We start from the raw sequence: 23,820 nt of genomic DNA, 5'->3' as shown, positions 1-23,820 counted from the left end.
TTCCCCCCCATTTTGTGCAGTATCCTCTGTAATGAGGAAACATGGCCTTTAAAAGAAAATCAGCAAATACACTCAGGCCTCAGTTTGCATACAGGCCACGCATGAATAATAAGCATGTGCAAATGCATATTTGGGAATAAAGGTGCCAACTGAATGTTTTAGACTTGAAGTTTTCACTATCCATACATCTATCTCAGCCTCAAAAACCTTCTATTCTTCTCTTTTCCAAATTCAGGGCATTCACAAGAAGAAAGTTACATGAAAACAATTGTCTTCTCTCTTTCTCACCCAATTTGTGGCCTAAGGCAAGGCCAATGTCCCAACTCTTGTAATTTTCACTAAAGGAAATAATAAAGTTAGACCCTGTTCCTGGGTCCTGCTCCACCCAAGGTCTGGGTTGGATCTTTGGATTACAGGTACCACTCACAGCTAAAAAAATATGTGGGCTTAGTCCCATGGACTCCTGATTCTTCCTTATCATGTCTAATGGAGCCTCTTATTCCTTTGAAAGAAAGAAACAAACTATCATTTTGGTTTGACAGTTTTATGTCCAATGTCATAGGTGCTGATGATACTAGATAAGCAAGAAATCAAGCCTATGATTCTGCCTCATCAATCTCTCACGTGACAATCAAAAGACATCCCTTTTGGGGGCAGTTGAGGCTTTTACTGAGGGGAAGTGGTGGGTTTGGTTTTGGGTTTTTTGCTGCTGAGAAACATTGTCCCCTTTACAGGACAGATTCAGTGTGCAATTATTTTGAAATAAACTTGGGAAAGGGTTTCCTAACTCTGCTTGGTTCTACAGGATATGCTGCTTCAACTGTAGGTGGGTCTCCTTTGGCAAAGAAGTTTAAGAGTCTATGTATCATCCAGAAATTTTGGGCCTGATTCTACAAGGTGCTAAAATGTACCTTCACTCCCACATCACCACATCAGACTCCTAAGGGATTCAAAAGGAATCTGGGGCACCTGACTTCTCACACTGTAAGGGACCAAAGTTTAAAGATGATCAAACATTTCTCAAAAAAACTGTACAGATCTGCATATTCTCAGTTTGTTCAGGAGTATAATAAATTGGTCTGTTTCATCAAAGGCTTGCAAAACTTCCACCGGGGTTTGCTGGAGATAGCTAATTGATTTGAGCTATATTCTGTAGACATTTTACACAGAAATCTATCCCAAAAGTCAGCTGGAAGGCTATTTGATTGCTCAGCTGTATAGTTGATACTCAGAAATGTGGGGATTTTTTCAATTTTTAGGGCCAAGCTTTTTTTTTTTTCCAGGAAGCAGTCTTTCCTTCTATGATTCATGATCATGTTGAATTGTCTAAGGTAGGAAATATCAGCTTGAAATTACTGTCATGTGCTATGGGAACCCAAAGGGAGAGTGTGGAACTAGATCTTCTCCAGCAGGAAAAACAGATGGTAAAAAATTAAGCCAACCATGTTTCCAAGTAAATCCTGGAATGCAGTATGCAAAACAACACGTGTTCAATCAGAAATCCTCAAAAGAAAAGATCATTTCCTCAAGCAGATTAGCTACCTCAGATGAAGGGCATTATAATCAAATAAGCAGCTTGCCATCCAGGAACCTCTGTAAGTCATGTTTTCCTTGGTTTCCTTATTTTCTGTGATTTCAACAGGAGCTGAGAATACTCAACACTGTAAAACGGGCTTTGAGTATGATGACAGGCACTGTCTCCAGACTTGAACTAAACAAAGACATTTCTCTTGATGCTTACCAGTTTTCTCCTAAACCAGCCCACACTCATGTATCTCTTTTGCATCATTAGTCTCACTTCTGCCTCTTATTGTGAATGATACATAGTATGTGAAAAATTCTACCACATATATTAAACTGTATACTGTTACTCAGTCTTCTGGACATACCTTCAGAGACATTCACACAACTGCCACACGGGCAAACAACAGGTAGGCAGAAACTTTACCAAAGATCTAGAAGGCAGACATACAGATTTTTTTATATATATTCACAAGAGCAATTGTTTTATCTTAAAACCTTTCTAAAACAGGCATATACTGCAGGCTTTGGCAGTAGAGATATAATATTACGGGATCCAGCCTTACTTTGTTTTTCTCATCCAAATATACACATTGTTATAACAGACGAATAGTTGCATCCAGAATTATTACTGCTGCTTGATGACCAAAATGCCTCACATACTGCTCCACACATGAAGCTACTGCAAATATCTATCTCACCTGATCAACTATAGCTTCTTTGGGGTGGAGGAAAAGAAAAGAAGCGCATACATGGTTCACTTAAAATGCAGTGACAAAAACAGCATTTGAAGGCATGTGTTCAAAACAGTCCCATATTGTTATTACAGATGGAAACAGTGCAGGAAGAGAAACAGAAGAAACAAAAGCCAGCTTTTGTGAGTTCCAGAGCAATCCCTTATGATCCAGGGTCTTGTATAAGATGATTTGGAAGCTTTGGAAAGGCATTCAGGGTCTCTCCCTGAATAAGGCACTGTAACACGCTCTCTTCCATGAGCCTGGCCCAGTGCCATAACAGCTTCTGCGTAATTCATTGCACGTTTTGCTAAGAGTTCTCTGTATATCTATATAGATATATATACACATAGACATATATGTAATTTTCCATATGCTTTCCTGCAAAACATCAGAAAAACAAAATCAATTACATAATGGAATAGAGAATCCAGAATATGCTAAACTTAGTACCTGCTGACATGTCACACGTGCCCCAAACTAAACTAGAGATGTGTTGATTCGGAAGTTATATGTACTCTAAATCTGCAGATGTAAATTATTTCTTCTCTCACAAAGTTTTCATATAGCCCAGCAAGGAGGTCTAATGTTTGACTTTCCAAGTAGCTTCTACCCTTTTCAAGCCCCATCATCTTTTCAGCATATTAGCACTATTCCTAGCACTTCCTTGGGTCATTCTCCGTGACAAAATGTTGATTTGGGACAAAACTAAACATTTTTTTTTCAAGTCTTAGAGTTTAGATCTCCAAAAGTAGAGGGTAGTGTCTTGAACCTCATCATCTTTCAATATAAATGCTTAAGAGATGCATAAAGCAGATCCCTATTCTTCTTTTGGAAAAATGCATATTCTTCAAACATCATTCTCCCTTCATCTTTCCTTCTGCAGCTGAAAAAAGAGGTTCAACTAGAGAGATCAAGTGGCTGGCCAGATTGTTTATGGAACACTGAGATCTTAATCTGAAGATTACCAGCCTGGAATCAAAGTCAGCAGCAATCATAACCTGTAACTGGCCAGAGGCCTTACAGTGAATGTGGGTGAAGTAAGCAATGAACCCTCACCAAGACTTATCAGTAGCAAAAGCATGGGCTGTTGTGAGAACTGGCTATCCTGGACCAGGCATCAATCCAGTCCTGCATACCATCTCCAAAAGTGACCTGAAGCAGATATTCTTTCCATAAAAAATATGCCAAGTGTAGTATTATCTTCCCACTCCAACTGGTCAGTGATTTAAGGACTGCTTGTGCTAGAGGTCATAACCTTAATGCCATGTTCAACAGACACCTAGGGGGTCTATCTTTCTTTAATTTGTCTAGGTTTTTTAATCCATTTTCATCTCACACAGTCTTCTGCATCAGTAAGCTTCACAATTCATTCTTTGTTTTCCTTTTCAGACAGTTGCTTAAAAATTTCATGAAATACCTTTTCATTTTCTCTTATCAGAACTAGTAAATAATGACCTTCATATTAACCTATTGTGTCTGCTGTGGCCATAAGCAGAAGCCACTGCCTCTGATAAAACACAGATATATACTGACTCTTTCATTTTACAAAATAATGTATTTTCAACCCTTTTTGATTCGGCAATTCCTAGTCATACTTTAGTGAAAGTCTTTGAGTCTAGGGCTCGGACACCCACTTGTTATGTTTCAACCATACTTATAAATTGGAATTTTTTACACAAGAATCTGAAAACCAGGTCCTTGATTTAACTAAACTACAGTTGTTACCTCCCACATGATGTGCTTGTGTGAGTTGACATTTTATCTCAGTTCTTCTTCCTCTTCCTCATCTTCTATTTCCTCTTCTGAGTCATCCTTATTCTTTGAACTGTTGCTGAATTCAAGGTTTCCTTCAATATCCAGTACCTGTAAGTGCTTTAGGTTTTGGAAGGTACTTTCCTTCAGTGCTCCAACTGCAATCTTATTAAACCTTTAAACAAACAAGCAAAAAGGCTTTCCTGTTAAAATAAGCCCATTTTTATATGCAGCACAGAAATGAAGAGACTAGGAGGAAACCATTCTGTAGAGTTACTCTGACCCAAGGTACTCTAATTTACACTGACTCGCAACAGCACTCCAAGAGTACTGACTCCTCTGGATGGAAAAAAGAAGGGAAAACAGGTACTGATCAGCAAGCAGGCAAATGCAGTGACTGAACAAATTTTGCTCACAGCACTCTGTATCATCACAAAGGACCCTGCAGGAAAATACTGAGAAACATTAAGTATCTCCCATTGATTTCAAGTTCACTGACCAACTGTTCGAAAAACTCCTACTTTTCTCTGCCCCAGGCTCTTCTCCCTTCTATACTTGTATTTTGCAAGGAAAAAAAATCATAATATTGGAATTCCTCCCCCAGAAATTCTTTCTCTTGGTATTCTGCTTTCTCCTTCCCAGAGAGGAAAGGTATCTGCTCCACAGCCCACATTTCAAATTGCTTTTTCATGAGATTCTGTGTCTCCCCTTGGTAGTTTAATTCTTCTCCCACAGAACTCAAAACACTGGTACAAAGTATCCCTTTAGAAACAAAGCAACATGCAATATTTTTTCATCTGTTATTTGGGTTTGTAAGAAAGTAAATAAACTAATCTGCTATTTAAGAACCTCTCATATATACTGCTTGGTCTGTTACTTTTGAACATTCTTAAAATCACATTCTGCCTAATATTCCAGATGTATATTATTGTTGCACAGCATTGCAGTGATTAATAGCCTTCCATTAAGAAACACAATTTAGCTGGGGTGGAGCTGCCTCCTAAATATGTTAGCAAAACAGTTTTGCAAATTCCTTTTTTCTTTTTATATAGAAATATAGAATGTGGTACGTGGTTTTTGGTTTGCATCCAAGCATTCACTAAAATCTCATAAATGTGAGCAGCTGAATAGACAGACTGCTCTAATTTACACCAGACTTTGTAATTTTATTTGCTTGGTATGGAATCATTCATCCAAAAAGGTATGATTCAGAACTATTCAGAACTACAGCACAGTTTATTTGCATACAGACAAAACAAGGCCTTATTTAGTCTCATGCAGCAGGCAGCCTAGGCTTTTTGAACACATCCATGGGATCAGCTTAATCAAATATTCTGTAAGATTTAATAAATTACTTCTAAGCAATATTTTCAATAATGATCCACCAGATTAAAATTTAATATATTACTGGGCCAGATTCTTTCTCCACTTCTTGTGGTATAAAACTTCACTTAAATCAGTTACAATACTGTGACTTCACATTATATGTAAAAAAGGTCAGTGTCTGTCACCTATAAAAACAAGGTCCTCATCCACCTGACAGAGTAGGAAAAAAACCAGAAAAACATTCTATAGTTGCATAACTGTCGCAGTTGTGACTTGTCATCTCTTTCTGACAAAACTATCAAGGGAATGAGCACAACTTCAAGATTAGCCATACCGGCCTCACTAGAGGGGGGGTGAGGGTGTGTGTCAAAATCCAGGGCTAACAGACACAGGCGAAACTGTAGTCCTACAAGTGGACTGTAAACTATTAGCTCACAGCTGTATATTGGAATATGACATTAATTTCCCAGAATTTCTAACATGTCTTATACATTCTAGTAAGCACAAAAAGGACAACTCTCCAAACAGAACATATTATGCGTATCCATGTCTTTTCTGAGCAGGCAGACATAGTTTCATCATACACTGCTATAAAACATTATTTAGGAAGTTAGGAATTTAAATACTTTCTAAAAAGTAACCAATTATAAAGTAGATAAAGAAGAAAAAGTCTTGCGTGTTGAAGTGGAAATTTGACCTTACCTGAGGTAAATCCCCTTTATTTTGGGTGTGGATTCAAAAGCATTCTCTAAAACCGTTGTGATCTTGTTGTTCTGAAGATACAGATATTCTAGAGATTCCGGCAGGCCTGATGGGATAGAAGTTAGCTGGTTGCCAGCCATGTCTAGTGACTGCATGGAAGAGACAACAAGGGGTCAAATAAATAATTGTATTTAAATATTAGCAGCAGTCCAAAAAGAGATTTAAGTTTGACAGCAAATAAGCTTCCAAAGGATGGCTGTACATGCACACTCCTCGCCCCGTTTTGGAAATTTATCCACTGTTTTTATATATATACACACATACACACAAGCCTATAAAAATACATATCTATATGTATGCACTTGTAAAAAACTTAGTATGGTGACAGTGCAGAAGTGAGATGTTTATGCAAAGCTTATCCAGATTTGTTGTGTTTGAAAATCATCTGGAAATGGGCTTTATTTTTCAGATGGTACTTTAGTGAGTCTGCTTCAGATCCTCTCCCTTCTAGTGAGGTCAGGAAAAAGATAAACACTGTGTGTACAATGGAAACTGCAAATTGCCAGCCATGCAGAAAGGTTCAGTTTGCATTCATGGTAAAAAACTGAAGTGATATTTACAGTAGTATAAACTAATTTACTTAACCTCTAATTTGCACCAAGGTAGGTGTGGCCATGACAATTCTGCTCTCTTACATTTAGCATCATGATTTCACATGAGACATCATACTGTTCTGTTTAGGAATCCAAACATTTCTTTATCTCTGTCCCTAGGCTTTAGCCCATGCCTGCTTAAAGTGAATTAAAAGCAGACTGTGACTCAAATATGCATGGGAATTCCTTGGTTGCTGCTACTGCAAACACTTCACTAGCTAAGGTTACATTAGTTAGACTGATATGTAAAAATACATGGTCCTAACATGGACCAAGGTATGGAGATATCAGGACTAAAGGCCATGATCATTTCTCAGATGAATTTCAAGGAAGGAAATGGATCAAAGTGGTTTTTTATCCTGTATTGTGCATTTGGAATGGCAGTGTTAGGTTAACAGTTGGACTTGATGATCTCAAAGGTCTTTTCCAACCTAAACAATTCTATGACTATGATTCTATGATACAATTTTCACAGCACCAAGCTGACATACTAGTTACACAGTATTCAGAGCTACACTTCTGCAAATTATTGTCATGTTTTCAGTGGGTTTATTCTCCACATAATCCCAGTCTGGCAAACAATTATGTAAATGTCTAGCTTTGCAATTGCAGATAGTCTTCAGTGATTTCCATGGAAACAGTGTGGACTGAAGCGTGTGCCAAGTACATGCATGATCAGGATCTTATGTGATGGTTATTTGTCAAATCCACTCTAGTGCACCAATTCATAAACCAATTGCACAGTTAAGCCCTTAATGATAAAAAAGATTCATATATCCTATCATGGCAATAATTAACAAGTAGTAATGCTGTTCCAGAAAAAAAAGCAACAGCTAAAAATATACCCTTAGCCTAACAAAATTTTAAGTATGTGCTATTATCTTAACCTTGTTTAACATGAACTGCAGGGTAGGTACAACTAAAGGGCCAATATTTGATTCAGCAAAATGTTTCTGTGGCTTGACATTGACTACAAGGGAGTGACAGTAAAATAAAAGTAACGTGAAGTAGCTACGAATCAGGCTTTTCAAGAAGGAAAGCTTGTCATTCCAACCAATAAGTAAAGCTGGCTGATGGGTGTCATGACCCGTTTGTGTTTGAAAAAAAAACCTGAGGTGACAGTGCCTACATTTCATTAAGCTACTGCAGTGAAACAATTCCCATCTGTAATTTGCAACAGCATCTTCCTTCCAGACTACTTTCCATTTTAGGATTTGCATGCATGCACACACCTACACACCCACCTATCACCAAGGCACCAAACAAATGCAAAATGTAATAATAAAGCTATGGACCAAATCTGCAGCTGATGCAGACCAACAGCTCTACAGATACTGTTGCTGCATTGCTGATTTACATTAACTGAAAAACAATCTATTGTTTATTCCCAGAAACACCCAAAAGAGATATGTACACATAGATAAATGTTTGGATTGTCTGCAAACACACTGGGGGCCAGTGTAACATATGCTCCATGACCCTTATCCCTGATCTGCTCTGAGATGTACAAGCTTTGTCTGTAGCGACCTGACCATATGCATCATAGATGGCTGCCATATGACATAGGTAATACCTTTTACTGCAGGAAACGGGCTGTTGCCTAAAAGGAAATGTAGACAAATCCTTCAGCCAGTCTAACAATTCTGAAAGGTCTTTTTGCACAGCACAAATGCAATTGTTCCTGACTGCCTTATGGTTTGTGTTTAACTTTCTCCAACAATTAAGCAAATGAGAAGACTGCTGATTGAATCCAGACCTCCTAGCTGCTCTCCAGGTGCCTTAGCCAGCTGAGCTGCTAAATCCTGCAGCTTGGCCTGTCTGACTATAAGCTGATGTGGGGGCTTTGAGAATTAAGAGTGGTTTTGTTTATGCATTCCTTCCTCCTGCTGTCTCTCTTCAGAGCTGATTTTAAATCTTTTGGGAAACAAGCTATTTGAAAGGCATAATTTCAGTTTTAATGACAACATTCACTGATGTTTATCTGAAACTCTAGGACACCATTAGTGTTCAGAAACAAGATGTCTCTACATTTCCCAGAGTTAGCAGTACACAGTGGACCACCACCCTGGTCAGCAGTGGGAGTACCCACCTCTGGCACAACAGCACATCATTTCTACTCTAGAAACAACATGTAGCACTTACAGTGCAAGCCCAAAACATGAGGACCAAGCGCATCTAGTATTGGTGATATACAAATTGGCTTTGGCAGACAGACAAGGACATCAGCATTACTAAAACAATTAGAGAAGGTGATGTTTCTACCTGGAGACTGCTGAGTTCTCTCCATGCTCTTGAATAAATGGAATTTACTTTCAGTTTATTGTTGCTCAAATACAGTTCCCGCAGCTTTGTCATCCCAGACAAAGTCCCTCTTGGGATGATGCTTATCTCATTCTCCTTCAGCTTCAGAATCTGCAAGTTCTTTGGAAAGCCAAAGGGCACTGTGTGGAGATTGTTTCCAGAAAGATCCAAGGACTTCAGTTGCCTCAATTTACGGAAGGCCTCCCGATGGATCTGGGGACTTTTGAGCTTATTGTAGCTCAGGTTCAGCTCTTCAAGGAAGTAAGTGGTAGCAAAGTCATTCCTGTTAATCTCAGAGATCTGGTTATGAAGGATCATAAGTGTTTTCACTCGCCGGGGCAGCCCACTGGGAATCCTTTCCAGCATGTTGTTGTACAGGTGGACAGTGTGCAGCTTCTTTAAGCCGTGGAAGGCTAACGGGTGAATACCTCGGGCTTTTAATTTGTTATTGTGGAGCAGAAGGTACTCCAGGTTCTTAATTTGGGTCAGGACATCTCTGCCAATCACCTTAATTGCATTCTTCTCCAGGTGGAGGAGGACAATGTTTCGAGGTAAACCACTTGGAATTTGTGAGAGGTTATTGCTGGACAAATCCAGATATTCAAGACTAGACAATTTCCTTGGGAAAGCAGGGAAGAAAACACTCTTCATTTAGAATCTGCAAGGTGAAATGGTAACCAGCTTCCCCTATGATTTTACAATCTTTGCTTTAGAGTCTTAATGGCACAGTTCCCATTACTGCCCTTTTTTGTCTTGTGATATGACTGATGTGGACAGCAAAACAAGGAGCTCCCATACTGCCATTAGGGACTCGGACTAGGCACTGCCATTGCTCCCCAGACACACTAGCAAGAGAACCTGCTAGAGTCCACAGACATCCACACTGCCACTGGGCTGAGACCTGAGATAAGCTTTGCAGTCTACTGTTCTCTCCTTTGACACCACAGATAGCAACACATGAGCAATTTCAGTGAACAAATACCACAAGAAAGATGCCATGGGAGCACCATTAGAACACAGAATTTAGCTCTCTTTTTCCCAGAAACATAGCCTGAGCATGAGTAATTTCTGTCTCTCTAAAAGTGTATATTGAAACTAAAAAGCAGGCCTGCTTTTTAGATGATGAAATATTACTCTTATGAAAAGCTAATTCAGTGTCCTAGGCTGAGGTAGTGAACTTCTCCTGACCCTCCAGCGTTATGGAAGTGAGTCAGGGCTAGAGCTGCTTTGTGTAAGCTACTGAATCTGGATTCCACAGACTCAGTTGAAGCTAAAATAAATCCTCAGACCAGCCACTTATACCAACTGGATGTGGATCAATGGTATTATATGCCAGGACTGAGGAGCCCTCTATTCCCTTGTATTTCAAGTCAGTCTCTCAGTTCAAATGAGACTGTAATCTGCATGGCACTACATAACCCACTGCAGATGACTAGAAAGTTTTCAGGAAATGTGAGAACTAATGCCTTACAGACATTACTTACTGGTTACTACACTGCTGTTCACAGCTATCCAAGTATGCTCTGAATGAGCAAATATACTCTCTGGGTAAAGCACTTCATTGCTGCAAGCTGTAACACTTCCTCAGCTTGGGTACATCTCAATAACGCTGCGCTGTGCTGTACAGACAGTATTCATGAGAGCAAGGAGCAATATCCACCCCCACTGCTGACTGACTGGTGCCTTACCTATAGCCACTGTACTCTGATCATCAAAATCTTAACAGAAATTATATGTCCAACATGACCTGGAGGTGGACACAACACAGTTATGGCAAATTACTAAGGGGGGTTTCTGGGAGTGGGATGCGGAAAAGGAAAGCATAGTTTGATACAATTTCATGTCTGGAGATCATAAAAGTTTACAGAATTAAGTTATGGGCAGGCCAGATTATGTGATCTGGATTTTTGGGTAGAACAAGGGCAGTAATTAGCACAAAAAGAGACACAAATGTTAACTTCTTGAATTGCTGTGCCCCAGGCTAAATTTAGGACAGCCAAAGGCTATTTCAGTTGTACCAGTTTGTAGCAAAGCTTTTGCAGCCATCTGGCTATTGAGCAGCACCATTGCATCCCCTCCTACTCCTGCAATCCATCTGCACTGAGGTACAGCTGTGCCAGATGAATTCACAACTGCGTATCTGTGGCTGCTTTCAAATCACCTTCACAGAAACACAGAAGTGGCCTTAGCGAAGATGAAAGTCTGGCCTTAACTTCCAGTGAACTTTCCTTGAAACTGGAAAGTCCCAAGTAACCTCACTTTTGACTGGTTTGGAAGAACAGAGACCAGCTTTCAACATCGTTCTAGGTGGCCCTTTCCCAGAAGGCACTTAATACCTGGTGTGACCGGGTCTGTGGCAATCAGGGAGTGATGCAGTCTGATGTTCGGTGTTGTGGGTTTTGTATAAAAGTATCCTGCAGTGTGAATTCAAACCTCTCATTCAGACCTTTGCTTTTGAATGGCAGCATCTGAATCTAAGACTTTTCATATAGACTTAGCAGAGAAATGCAGCTTCTCATAAATATACTTTTTAAGATATAATTTTTTTAGTCAATATACTACTGTACCAGAAGAGACAGACAGACACAAACAGAGATGCAAACTACAGATCTAAATCTTACCAGAAAGTTTCATTGTCCATTCCTTCATTAGTCAAGTAGTTATTCTGTAAATACAGCTCCCGCAGACCTGTAAGTTCACTGAAGGCTCCTTTGGGAATCTTCTCTAGCTTGTTGTTCTGGAGTCACCAGAAGCACAAAGCACATTATTTGACATGCAACGACATAGGACATTCAGGTTCTGCTCAACAGGCAATTCAACTTCAGAAGGACTAGACATAAACTATTTCAGGGGCCATTACATTTCTGCTTGAGAAATAAATACAAGTACTAGACTGAAATATTAAAACCTATTTTTATTGATTCCCCATGGAATCATTGGGCTAAGGAGTTAGAAATTGCCCCCATGCCAGATGGTTTTATTTTGTATTCTTAGTCCTTCAACCTATTGCAAATATATAATTTAATCTAGGCAACTACCTCTGGAGTTTGCTCAAAATTTCTGCATTTTATAAGACAGATTTCACCATGAAGAAGAATTAGGTTGGAAGCTGGGAACCAGCCATCCTTCCAGCATTCATGGCATTCCAAAAGGTACGGTTCCTGCAATGTAGATTCCAAAACAATTAGTCCTGTTGCCTTAGTGTGGCTTTGGAGTAGCCAGCAGGCAGATGTGAACAAAATATAAAACTAAATTCCACACAGTAACTGTAGGTATTACAGAAGAATATATAAAACACTAGGAATTATAAAATGATATATAAAACACTGATAATGAATTCGTTAAACTTCTCACAATCCACATATACACAATAATGTGATGGGCAGACTGGACTAGATTCATGTGCTGACTAATATAAAGTGGGTACCACCACAGAGAGATTTGGCTGAGTGTCTCAATGAACAGTGAAAGAAAAAAAAAGATCTGTCTCCTCTAAAGTACACCTTTTGGACGCTTTTGGTCCACTATTGGCTGTCTCTCATTTCTCATTGCCCTGTTTTTTTCCCAGTCAAAATATCAAGGTAAACGTTACTACTGACAGGCAGTGCACTTGAAAACAAAATGCTCATTTCTCTCTTCAGCTCCTCTGCCCTTAACACAACTGGTGACAGCAGGGAAGGATACGAGTTCAAAGTGTATTTCTCAAAGTCTGAGATGCCTTTGGGAGATAATGATTACCTATAAATGGCAATAAAATGCCATAACTTCACACTTTGCAGAGAAATTCCAGCAATTTAAAGGATCAGACTGTTTGCCTTTACTTTTCTTCAAGCTGGAGAAGCCTGTTTTCTAGAAGACTTTAATGGGAATTAGCGGTGAAACCTTCAAGGGAAAAGAAAGCTGGGAGGCAACACAGAACGGCCTAAGTCCAGGGGCTGATAACAGACTCCAGTCTACACACGTCCAAGGAACTGTCAACACTAGAAGTAAGCGGAACCAGGATTCCCCACTGCCGCAGCTCTCCCATTGTTAAAAAGGCTGAGACCTCTAGCACAGACATGATGAAGTGTTTTTAACAAAATCAGATGACACGAAATTAAAAATGCTGGAGACTAGTTAACAGCACAACTTCTGCTATTGCACTGTTGCTGGAGAAGCTGTAGTAGTCAAGATGATCCAAACTTTCTCTGTGTTGTCTGAATTGCCAGCTCAGTAGCAAACAAAAATCACTGATGCTAGGAAACAGTGGTCTATGTGAGATGAGTTAGTGAGCAAAGCCTGTACATAGTGGGTAAGCAGCTGTCAGGAAAAACAGCATCATCAGTGGCAAACTTAACTGGGAGACCAATCACTGGAAGGCCATGGAGAATGATCTACCTTCTTGTACTAATATGTATTAATATTATTATAGGCAGGGAAGAAACCAACAGTGCTACCACACAGGCATTTGCAATACGTTCCCCTGAAAACACAAAAAAGCGTTTTTGTCCCCTGTGAGCATTTTGGTGTTTTGCAGAAACACACTGTTACTTACAAACAAAAAAGTGAGGACACAGGAGACAGCTACTGTTGAGGATATAGCAGATGAGACTTACAATGGGCCTGGGAACATGTCCAAGTGTGCTGAAATGGCTTGGCTGTGTAGTTTGAATCCCATACAAACACAATACTTCAACACAATCGTAAAGGAATACAAAACCTTGTTGTCATTACCTTTAAGTGTAATTTATATAGTGCTGGAGGGAGATTCTTTGGAACATACTTCAAGAAATTGCTAGACATGATGAGTATCTCCACGTTATCAGAGCCATTGAACATATTATCAGGTAACCCAGCATCTGAAAGTTTGTTGTTGTGAAGATAGACAGATCTGTTGGAAGGAGAAAAAAGATTAAGTTAAATAGAGTGTGAGACCTGGGGTTTTCTGTTTACCAAGAGAATGCCATTTAAAGACTATATTTCAATCTTTTTTTCTTTCCTTGAGACAGTTAGTTTTGTTTTTAAAATGTGCCCTTTAATTTAGCAAGGGATATAGATGCAAAACCAAATGGTTGGTCCAAATACTATCTGAAATTTAGGTCTATTAAAAATCCAACCCTGCGTTTGAATACAAATTTCACAAGTAGCCTTACCTTCTTAAAAAGAAACTGAGTGCAAGTCTGGGACTGTGCAGTGCTTTGTAACAAAGAATGTCGGTGTGGTGGCCTCGCTCAAGAGGGTTAGAACTCATATCTGATTAATAGATAATGCCCCCAATTTTAACTTCTATTTGGAATAAAATCTGGGCTTCTTGGGCTTGCAAAATCAACCTGTAGATCTCTTAAGAAAGGGCCGTCTCTCACCCCTCCATTCTTTCTGCTCCCATGAAGGCTGGAAATACCACAGGAAACAGTTTCTCTCCTATTCCTAGAACTCAGAAAGGCATAGAGTACAGACAGCAAGACAGAGCAGATTTACTCAGTCTGGAAGAATTTTGGTTTTTAATGAACCTTTGGGATCAAGAGAAAGAGGGTTTCTTATTTTCCCTTTGCCCTTCTTACTTTTAATCTTTAATATTCACAGAGTTTCTCCAATCAGATTTTTAAAAATTGATTCATTTCTTTCTTACACAGGTTTTAATTCTGTATCAAACAGTTGACCCCTATGAAGTTATTCCTGCTTTTCATTGGCTTAACTGCTAAATGAATTCATTTGACTTCTTTTTAACAAAAGACATTATAGGATTTTACTAACTTCCTTTTACTGATTTACCCCTTCCTTTCCTGTGTTCATCCCAAGATGCAGTAGGCAGCTAAAACTGTAGAGAAAGGTTAATACTGCAAAAGAGCACAGTGTCATAGTGTGCTTTTTTAACTTCTTGGATTCTCTACCAGTTGCAGAGAACTTGCCAACATCTTTCTGGAAGGAAGGAAAGGCTCAGTATGGAAACACAATCATGTGATCACACACTCCAGGGAGTTCAGAGCCACACTGAAAATATTGTTCACCCTGCATGGTCAGCTGTACTTTTAACTCACAAATATTTGCCTTTCTAAAAACCTTGCTTTCCAAATAATCAGTCTGAGACCATGAACTCTGCTGGGGGCAACAAATGTATTAGGATTTTATATCAGCAATCTTGGAAATCAATGAGTTACTATTCTAATTAAAAATAGTGTTGGTATAGGAAAGTGTGAAAATCACTTCAGAAGAGTGCAAGAATTTTAATATGAAGTCAAAACACAGCAGCTTCTGCAACTCAGATTAAGGAACAACAATGTATAAATCTAGCTTCTTTCATAATGAGATATTGCCAGAAATCAGTGAGCAATTCAGCCTTTTCAGCTACCCAGAGCCTACACAACTAAAGGCCTAGTAAGTACAGAGCAGCTTCAGCTCTCAACGAGTTCAGTGGAAAGAGAGTTCTTCTGTTTGTCACAAGACTGGGCTCTAGAAGCTCAACTGAGTCAGCTATTATTAACTACTTTCAAACTTGGATGCATAAATTGCTACCAACAGTGTTTGAGATGTCTTTGCAGGATTTAGATGCTGCAGTGTCCATATAGATTATTCAAAATGCCTTTGGAAAAGACCATATCTCACAGAAGGTGGCCTACATGCATCTGAATTTGAGATGGGGCAATGTACTGCACTAGATCTAAATGAGAAAAATCACAACCTGAAATAAGTAGAGACCTCTGAAACCACACCTGAGGGTATGAACCACTTCTGAAGGTGCTAAAGTGCTTAGCTTTAATATAGTTAAGTTATACTCAACTGCATTGAGTAGTGTACTCTCGACCTATGTTTCTAAATGAATGGACTATAATAAAACCAAGCATTTCTAAACAGTTAACCTCCATTTTGAGAAACAAAAGCTGTCCCTTTCAGCTCATAACTGATACACACATAAAATGGAGACAATTTAATTTTTATCTATGCAAAAGTGTCTGGCAGCAAGTAAAAGCCCTTGGAATGTGTTCATCTGAGAGATTTTTTGATCTTTCATGCTGAGAATAACAAACCGTCACTTTCTTTCCAAAAAACATAAGTAGGCAATAACATGGATTAGCCCGATAGTTTCTTATCACTTACCAACTTCCTCCAAGCAGTGGCAGAACACTATTATTGTTTTACTTCCCGATCCCTTACCTCAAGTTTGGTTTCTGTCCAAATGTGAGCCCATATATCTTAGTGAGATAATTGGCTGCAAAATCTGCACTGATCAAGGTATTTGGTAGGAATTTCGGAGCCACTGTTAGCTGTAAAAGAAATATACAGGGGAATTCCAATTAAATGCCAGAAATGTTTTAACCAAGTATTAGACCAGCAACAAAACACTTGCAAATTTATTTTCTCTAAACAGGCAAAAATAAATGAGACTGAATGCAGATTGCATGAACAAAAACAAATTGTCCCCACTCACTAATCTCTCCAGGAAGGAGACAGACTTTTGCTCTAAGATATGTGAATGTTTGTTTTGGTTGGAAGAGTCCCGTCTCTTTTTGGTGGAAGAAATAAAAAAATTATTATTCAGAGAGCAAACATGTTGATTATTATTGTTCCTAATTCCCCGGTCTTCTCTGCCAAAAAAATCCGACCCACCCCACAGTGGCCCACTACTTACTCCCATATGAAAGTATATTGTGAGGGTAGGTGTCGCTTCATATGCCTGTTCCAATATTGCATCCATTTACAATGACCTTTTCAACAGAGGATTCAGGTTCTCAAAGGACAGGGATGCTTCTGAGCCAAATGATGGAATATCAAATGGGACTTCAAAACAAAGACCTACTGTACAGGACACTTTGTTCATTGAACAAGTGATGTATCAGAAACAAAATACAGAAAGGTCCTATCTCCAAAACTTTATAGTTGACGAGAAGTATAGGATTTGATGTGTTTGCTCTTGGCCTATTGTTATTTTGATCAGTGATTCATGCTAGGAATGTCTGCATCTGAACAAAAATAGGTGGGGTGAAAACTAATGATCAAAAAAGCTCAGTTTTACAGAGCATCCAGATAATACAATAGCTAGGTGCACTGAGTGGCTGCTAATAGCAAAGTCATTTGTCTAGAAATCAAGAATATGGGTTGGAGGGCATTTTTCTGGAATACAGGCTGGTTATGCATCAAATTTAAGCCCTCGGGAAATAAATTCTTAACATGGTGCTGTAGTAGGTATGATCCTTGAGTGCATACATAAGCAGAAGACTATTGAATTGCAGTAGGCAGGTGCAATCACCATGGTTACAGATGTCAACTATAATACTAATGAGACCACTCTGAATATTTTATATACACTCTGAAAGGCTAGTTTATATACATTCTGAAAGGCTCTGGAGAGAACATCTTTTCTAGGGAGATACTGAAAACTTTTATCATCTAAAGCTGAGATCAGGATGGGCAATGAAACTCTGGGCAATAAAAGAGATCTGCCTCCTAGCTTGAAATTCTTTGAATCTGTAAAGCTTCTTCCTCACAGCACTGTTGCATGAAAAAGAACTTAGTCCTTATAGCCAGCAAGGCACAGCAAGACCCACATGATGAAAAACCACATTTTTCAAATTTTTATTACAATAAAACTGCAGTTGGTTATTAATAATAGTGGAAAGCAAAAAATATTTAAAAGATGAACAACGTGTGAGAGAACACTTTACCAGAGAACTGTCTAACCCAAGCCTTAAACTATGTGTTTACCTAAAGGGTGCCTACATCTCTCTCTACTAGTTTATCAAGTGTACACTGGTGGACTATATCCATGAACTTGCAATTTACTGGACTCATAATACAGTCCTATTTTTTAAAAGATGGAAGTGTATTATTTACTGTTTTTCATTTTCACCTGTGCCAAAACCTCCATCCTTAAGCTGTCTTAAATGTTTAATGGTCACAAACACAAGAAAGATCTTTCCCACAAATGAAACTCCTACCAGTGTTTCCTGATAGTATGTAAGCAGTGGAAATAGGCATTTTACATATTACTACAGTTGCCATAGTACTGATTGTGGCTTTACCAACAATCTCTCGCCTCCTGACCTGGGGCATATGATTTCAGGAAAGTGGATGAAGGCACTCATCTCTGACTAGGACGGGCTGACAGTGCCTCAGAAGGAAAGAAGTCTTTACCATGACATAATATTGAGAATTCAGACACAGGAAATAGACTTAATCACTTTCATACATGGTGGCACATTAAAGCTTTTCTCCTGAAACACGGTCTATTAGGTCATAACTTTTATACAAAACAAAGGGCATGGCTCAGATACGTGAAATGAAAGCCATCAGAACCACAAGAAAGAGGAAAAAGAGAAATTTCATCCAAAAGGAGTTTTCACTTGCTGAGGACTTTGCTTTGGCATTTCAGCACTTAGTCATGAGACTAATTGATTGGTTGACTGCTTGGAGGATTAATGCTGGGTTGTTGTAACTGTTAGCAAAAATAAAATCAACTGTGTAGCTTTGTCTAGTATATTGCCTGCTAAGAAGCAATCTGAATTTCTCCAGCTTCAATTTTCTTGCAGCTTTACTGCTGGATCTTCCTTTCCATATGGCAGACTGTTTCTCCACTGTTAACTAATGAGTTAACCAATAGACTCAGAAGGATTATACAAAAGTTATTACCAGTTTTGGAACAAGTTTTCTTGCTTATAACAAGCTTTGATATAAACAGAAGCACTGGATCCCAGCGAATCCCATAACACTTTGGGAATACGGAGGAATGTAAAACCTTCTGTCACCCAAACCACCCAAATCACCAGCTTACTGTGGCTACCACATGATAGATACAAATTATGAGAGTGAAAAATTAAAAAGGAAACTACAGCATCCGTTCTTTAATTGAAGTTCTTGCTACTCATAAGCCACAGAAGGCTTTTAGCCTATTGATATATTTCTTTTCTCCAACCAACTACGCTAGTTTAACAGAAGATTATTTAGCTACATCTGATGGGATCACAACAGAAGATAAAGCAGCATTAAGATAATCCATAAAACAAGGAGCAAACTACCAGCAAATCCTTGCTCTCCTCCAGACACCACAGTTACTTGATCTGCAGTGTTGCCTGCTGCAGAGTGGATGCAGTTTGAAGCCAATCTGGTTTGTCCTGGCTTGTGATTTATAAAGAGATGTGTTATTTTTGTGAGTCCACAACTTCTCACTATAACTAGTTCTGACATTCGCTGATGTTTGCATTTTCTTTTGGGATCTTTTTCTCTCTGCAGTAAAGCCAGAAAAACCAAACACTTTGTTTTGTCACACAGGGAAAATTGGAGTGCAAAGTTCTGGAATATTAGTCACAGTCTGGCTTGTTCCTTTTTATGGAGTTATTAACTGCCAAGATTGTTATATGGAAATGGTGCTTGAAAGGGAGAAAAGAACACAATGTTACTGTACTAAGGAATGGGTTCTATTCTCAATCACTCCATACAGAAATCTATGGAGTGATTCTGGATACATCTTGGCCCGAGTGAAACCTGAATGTGGCCTCATGTATATAAACAAAACATAAAAAGGTTACGGATTTTAAGAGGATAATAAAAAATATATATAGACATGCATACAAATATATATAGAGAGAGAAGGAGGGAGGGAGGGAGGGAAGGGAAGGGGTTTTGTAGACAAAAGAAGCTCTGCCTGATGTTTTAACATTTTTCTGTGGCATCCCAGTTCCATCTGTAGCAAATATTTGTGGACAATCACCAGGAAAAAAGAAAGCCATAATGGGAGCCACACGGATATAAGGGTATGTGAGAAGGTATTTCATTTCCTAGCCTTGGCAGGAAAGATGTGCTTCTGTCATGACATCCAACTTGGGTCATTAATAGGAAAGCACCTACGATCTTCTCCATTAAAAAAGAAATTCAGTTCCTACCACTGCAGCTAAAATAAAAAATTCATTACTTGCTCAGTTTCACTGTGTGTGGGCATCCCACACACACATCAAACCTCATGAGTCAGGAAAAACGGGATAGCTTGTTACAGATCTTGATGGCTCAAACACAGGAATTAGGGTGTGCTTATTCACAGTTTTTTCAACCAGGCTCATCTGGTGAGATTTCCAGCATTTCACATCATTACACCACAGCTTATTTGCATACAGGCAACTACCAACTCTGTGTGCAGCTGATCCAAAGCCTACTGAAAAGAGTGGTAATTTATAAATGCAGGGGTTGTCTGTACCTCCTTGCACACACAAGGGAAACCTTTCACCAGTTGCACAAATAAATACGTGTTCAAAATAGACTGGCATGTGTACCCTCTAGTTTTTTAGCATACTAACTCATTGCCTTCACCTTAGATGAACATGCATTAGAATACCACTTCAGCACTATTTTACTTACGTAGGATATGTATGTTAAAAGAATTGAAGACTGGCTTGTTTAACTTTCAGAACCCAATTAGAAAAGAACTCCGAAAGCCCTGTGAGCCTCTTACCTTATTGTTTGCCAGGTACAGGTAATTCAGGTTCTCCAGATGCTCAAACGCTTCCTCTGGCAACCCTTAAAAACAGGAACAACTAATCAGTGACATTGGCACCTCACTGCCTCTCTGGCTGAAAATACTAGAGGGTAGCTTTCTCTCTCACATAATATCTTTAATGTGAGATTTAAATATTTAAATATTTTTCATTGCCACTGAAACAATCTGACTCAGACCTACTGTTGTCTTTGGGGTTTTTTCTTTAATTAAAAAACAAACAAACAAAAAAAAAACCCCAGACTGTCAAAAGCAATGGAAGACCACTAAAAACCCTAAGCATGAAAGGCCTGTGGCCAGCCTCGCTGGCAAGGGTCAGGTACAGAGCTGTGTAGACTTGCTGTACGGCTGATTATCAGTGCTCGCAGCAACCATGCTGAGAAGTTTCTTTTGTCATTTGCTCATGAATCTGCAAATCATTTTTCTTGGAAGGACATAATCTGAGGTTGTTTAATGATCAGATCAATCTGATCTATGACCATGATGTTGCCAAAATAACACCAGTATCCGTATGTCATAACCATTCCTTTGTTCTGCTCCCCAACAATCCAGATAGCCAAGCAGTAACCAGCTCAGAGAGCTGATCCAACTCACAGCTTACCCTCCTCCAATAATTTTTAATTTTCAGCTGAATCACTCCCTATCCAGCTGATCACACAAGCACAATTGCTGTCACAATGGAAAGGCTGCAAATAACATTTCCACCTGGCACTTAGATAACCATAAGTCAAAGGTGAAGCTATTTCCCACGTCAAAGCATGTTGGAAACTCAGGGCTGCACTGAAGCTTGTGAAAGAAACATCAAGCCCCAAGGTAATAATGTCACAGTCTGAATCTACTAAGCACAACCTTCCTTGTGCTATGTAAGAGAGTTATGTTTTGGGTCCCACACATAATATGCTCACATTCTCGATAAAGGGTGTTCTCCATCACTGGAAAAAGGATAGCAGCAGCATTCAGAGCAACTGGGTGATGCACAAGTTAACAATTATACCTTTTGTATTGCATATCCTCTTCTCTTACTATTTACTCCAATTCCTCTGTTTCTTTTGCTTCCCTTACTAACCCCTTGTCAAGTTTCTCTAACAAGTGTGTGACTTCACAAGCAAAACCTGCCTGCAAAAATCAAAACAGTTTCAGAAGGGCAGAAGCTGCCTTATTTGTAATATGTGTTATTTATATTAAATTCGACAAGGACTGAAGTGGACTAAACTGCACTCACTGACTGACTAGACTGAACCAAACAAGTGGATTAAGAAACAAGGTCAGTCAGAAGGAAATCATTCAGCATGTAGACATTTCTGGTTCTCAAGGCATTGATGTGCCTGTGGGACTGGAGGGAGTTTCCTGGACAAGAAGATCTCACGCCACAGTACACAGTGCTGCTGCCAGGTCTCCTCCACTGGTTCCGTAAGGGTGCATTCTTATACACTGAGTGTTACGTTTCAGATGATAAAGTGCCTCCATGATCTGTGGGATGGCCAAAGGAGTGAGGGTTATAGCTAACCCACTCCAGCCAAGTCAATCCATCACTCTGCAGCTTTCCTTATCGGCTGTCACTGGTCTCACTGCATAAGCTGGTAGTGTGGAGGCACAGGCTCTGTCCACTTGACGGCTCTGCCAGCTCACCTTTTGAAGTTAGCCTGTTGTTCTGCAAATTGAGAGTTTCCAGTCTGTAAAGACGAGCAAGCTCTTCTGGAAAGATTTCTTCTATCTGGTTATTCTAAGAAAACGGAGAGTATTAATCATCAGCAAAGCAATCCAAGCAGGATCCCAATAAACCCAGACAGTGAACTCCAATAAAATTTGGAAATGAACCCACCATGTCAAACCATTGTCAACAGACTTCTCTCTGTAATGAGCCAAGCTCAGATTTCAAAACCAAGACATCCAAACCCAGCAACATTTGAAGGCATAAACCAAGTTCTGTAGCTTGTGCTCCTCTCCAGAAATATCCAGCTTATGCACTGGTAGTGCGCAAAGAGTGTGATAATGCCTGGCAAGGCCTATAATCCATCTGCCTCAGCCAAACCTCCTAGCTGCAGCAAAGCATTTGCTACAATGTTGGCACTGCAGATTCCCAAGTTTATTACTTCTGTTATTTATGTGTTGTTTTAAAAACAAATCGTCATGAGCAGGGAGAGTCAAACCTGGCTCACTTCCTCTGGTTCTACTGTCAGGGGTGACTGCCATCAGATTTTCATTAACATGCTGACTACCATTTTGACCATTAATGAGCGATTCTAGTGTTTTAGCATCTAGGGGACTAGTCAAGGACCCACTGTGCTGGAAACCAGGCCAATACACAGAAAGCAACAGCTGCTGCTACAAAAAACTTCTCTGCTGTTGGCAGTAGAGGTGGGAGCCATGGCTGGCACACGCCCGGGACAGATCTGCTGAGAAAGGTACCGGCTTACATTACCGTTTTTCTAACTATGCCGCACTTGGATGGAAAGCTCTGAACAAAATCTGCAATTCACCCATTGAAGAGAATTGGCAAATGGGAGCAATAAACAAAAAGCAGTTGGCTAAGGGCCAAAGAGGCACTGAAAAGCCTGGAACTACTGCCACCGCTCGGAGGAGGAATGACCAGGGGGCTGCCACGCTCCAGCCCTGCCCACGTCCTCAGCCATCAGAGCACAAGCAGGGAAAGGATGCCTGCCCAAACGCTGGTCATGGGGATCAATTAACAGCAGAGCAGGGAAACCTGCTGACAGTCTAGGGCAGACTGCTGCTTCTACCTGAAGCTTGAATCTCATATCCTTACACGCCCTACTCCCAAAAAGGCATGAAGTCTCTGCAGCACAACCATTTGCTGCAGGTGTGACTTTCCCGGGTAAAATGACCCAAGAGTCCCCCGGCCGCATGCAGCCCTGCAAGCCCAGCACCCGCTCTCTGGGCGTCACAGGCGGCGCCACCGCCCGCCGTGATGGATGCCTTCGGCCATGCTACGCCTGCTCCTTGCCGAGTCCACGTGCTGCAGGGAGAGACGGGGCACTGTGGGACACTGGTTGGGTCTGTGGCTGGACTGGTACACTCTGTTCACAACACTTTAACCGAACACATAGTGCTGCCAGAAAAATTCTCATTAATGAAGTCATTTAGCCCCTCCTTATGAAAGACACCTCAAAATGAAAGGTTTTCAGCAGAAACAGTAATTATTAGTTTGGACAAAAATTCTTCACTTGGGGCTGGGAGAGAGAATAAGGAGAAACATTTCCTATCGTTCTTCCTCCCTGGATCTGTGGGGAAGAGAACTCACGCCCGCACCCAGGCGCGTTTGGCGAGCGCGAGCGCTGGGGCCTGCTGCACCTCCTGCTTCCGACGGCAAGCCGGGGAGCCGCTGCAGGAAGTGGAAAGGTGCCGGGTT

The 23,820-nt window shown here is 40.0% G+C and overlaps 1 protein-coding gene across 1 annotated transcript; it reads right to left on the bottom strand.

Moving 5' to 3' along the window:
- Positions 1–4,013: 4,013 nt before the first annotated feature.
- PODN (podocan) lies at positions 4,014–22,359 on the bottom strand. Its single transcript, XM_035900207.1, has 9 exons — positions 22,273–22,359; positions 22,080–22,173; positions 20,409–20,473; positions 16,124–16,233; positions 13,706–13,862; positions 11,614–11,729; positions 8,954–9,611; positions 6,039–6,187; positions 4,014–4,185 (listed from the first exon to the last, which is right to left on the bottom strand). The coding sequence occupies exons 1-9, from the start codon at positions 22,273–22,275 to the stop codon at positions 4,017–4,019; spliced, it is 1,521 nt and encodes a 506-aa protein (XP_035756100.1). The 5' UTR covers positions 22,276–22,359; the 3' UTR covers positions 4,014–4,016.
- Positions 22,360–23,820: the final 1,461 nt, after the last annotated feature.

The sequence above is a fragment of the Egretta garzetta genome, unplaced genomic scaffold (genome assembly GCF_000687185.1).
Source record: "Egretta garzetta isolate BGI_Z169 unplaced genomic scaffold, ASM68718v1 scaffold768, whole genome shotgun sequence".
Taxonomy (NCBI): Eukaryota; Metazoa; Chordata; class Aves; order Pelecaniformes; family Ardeidae; genus Egretta; species Egretta garzetta.
Note: the sequence above shows the minus strand (reverse complement) of the source record. Positions and strands in the feature narration are given on the sequence as shown.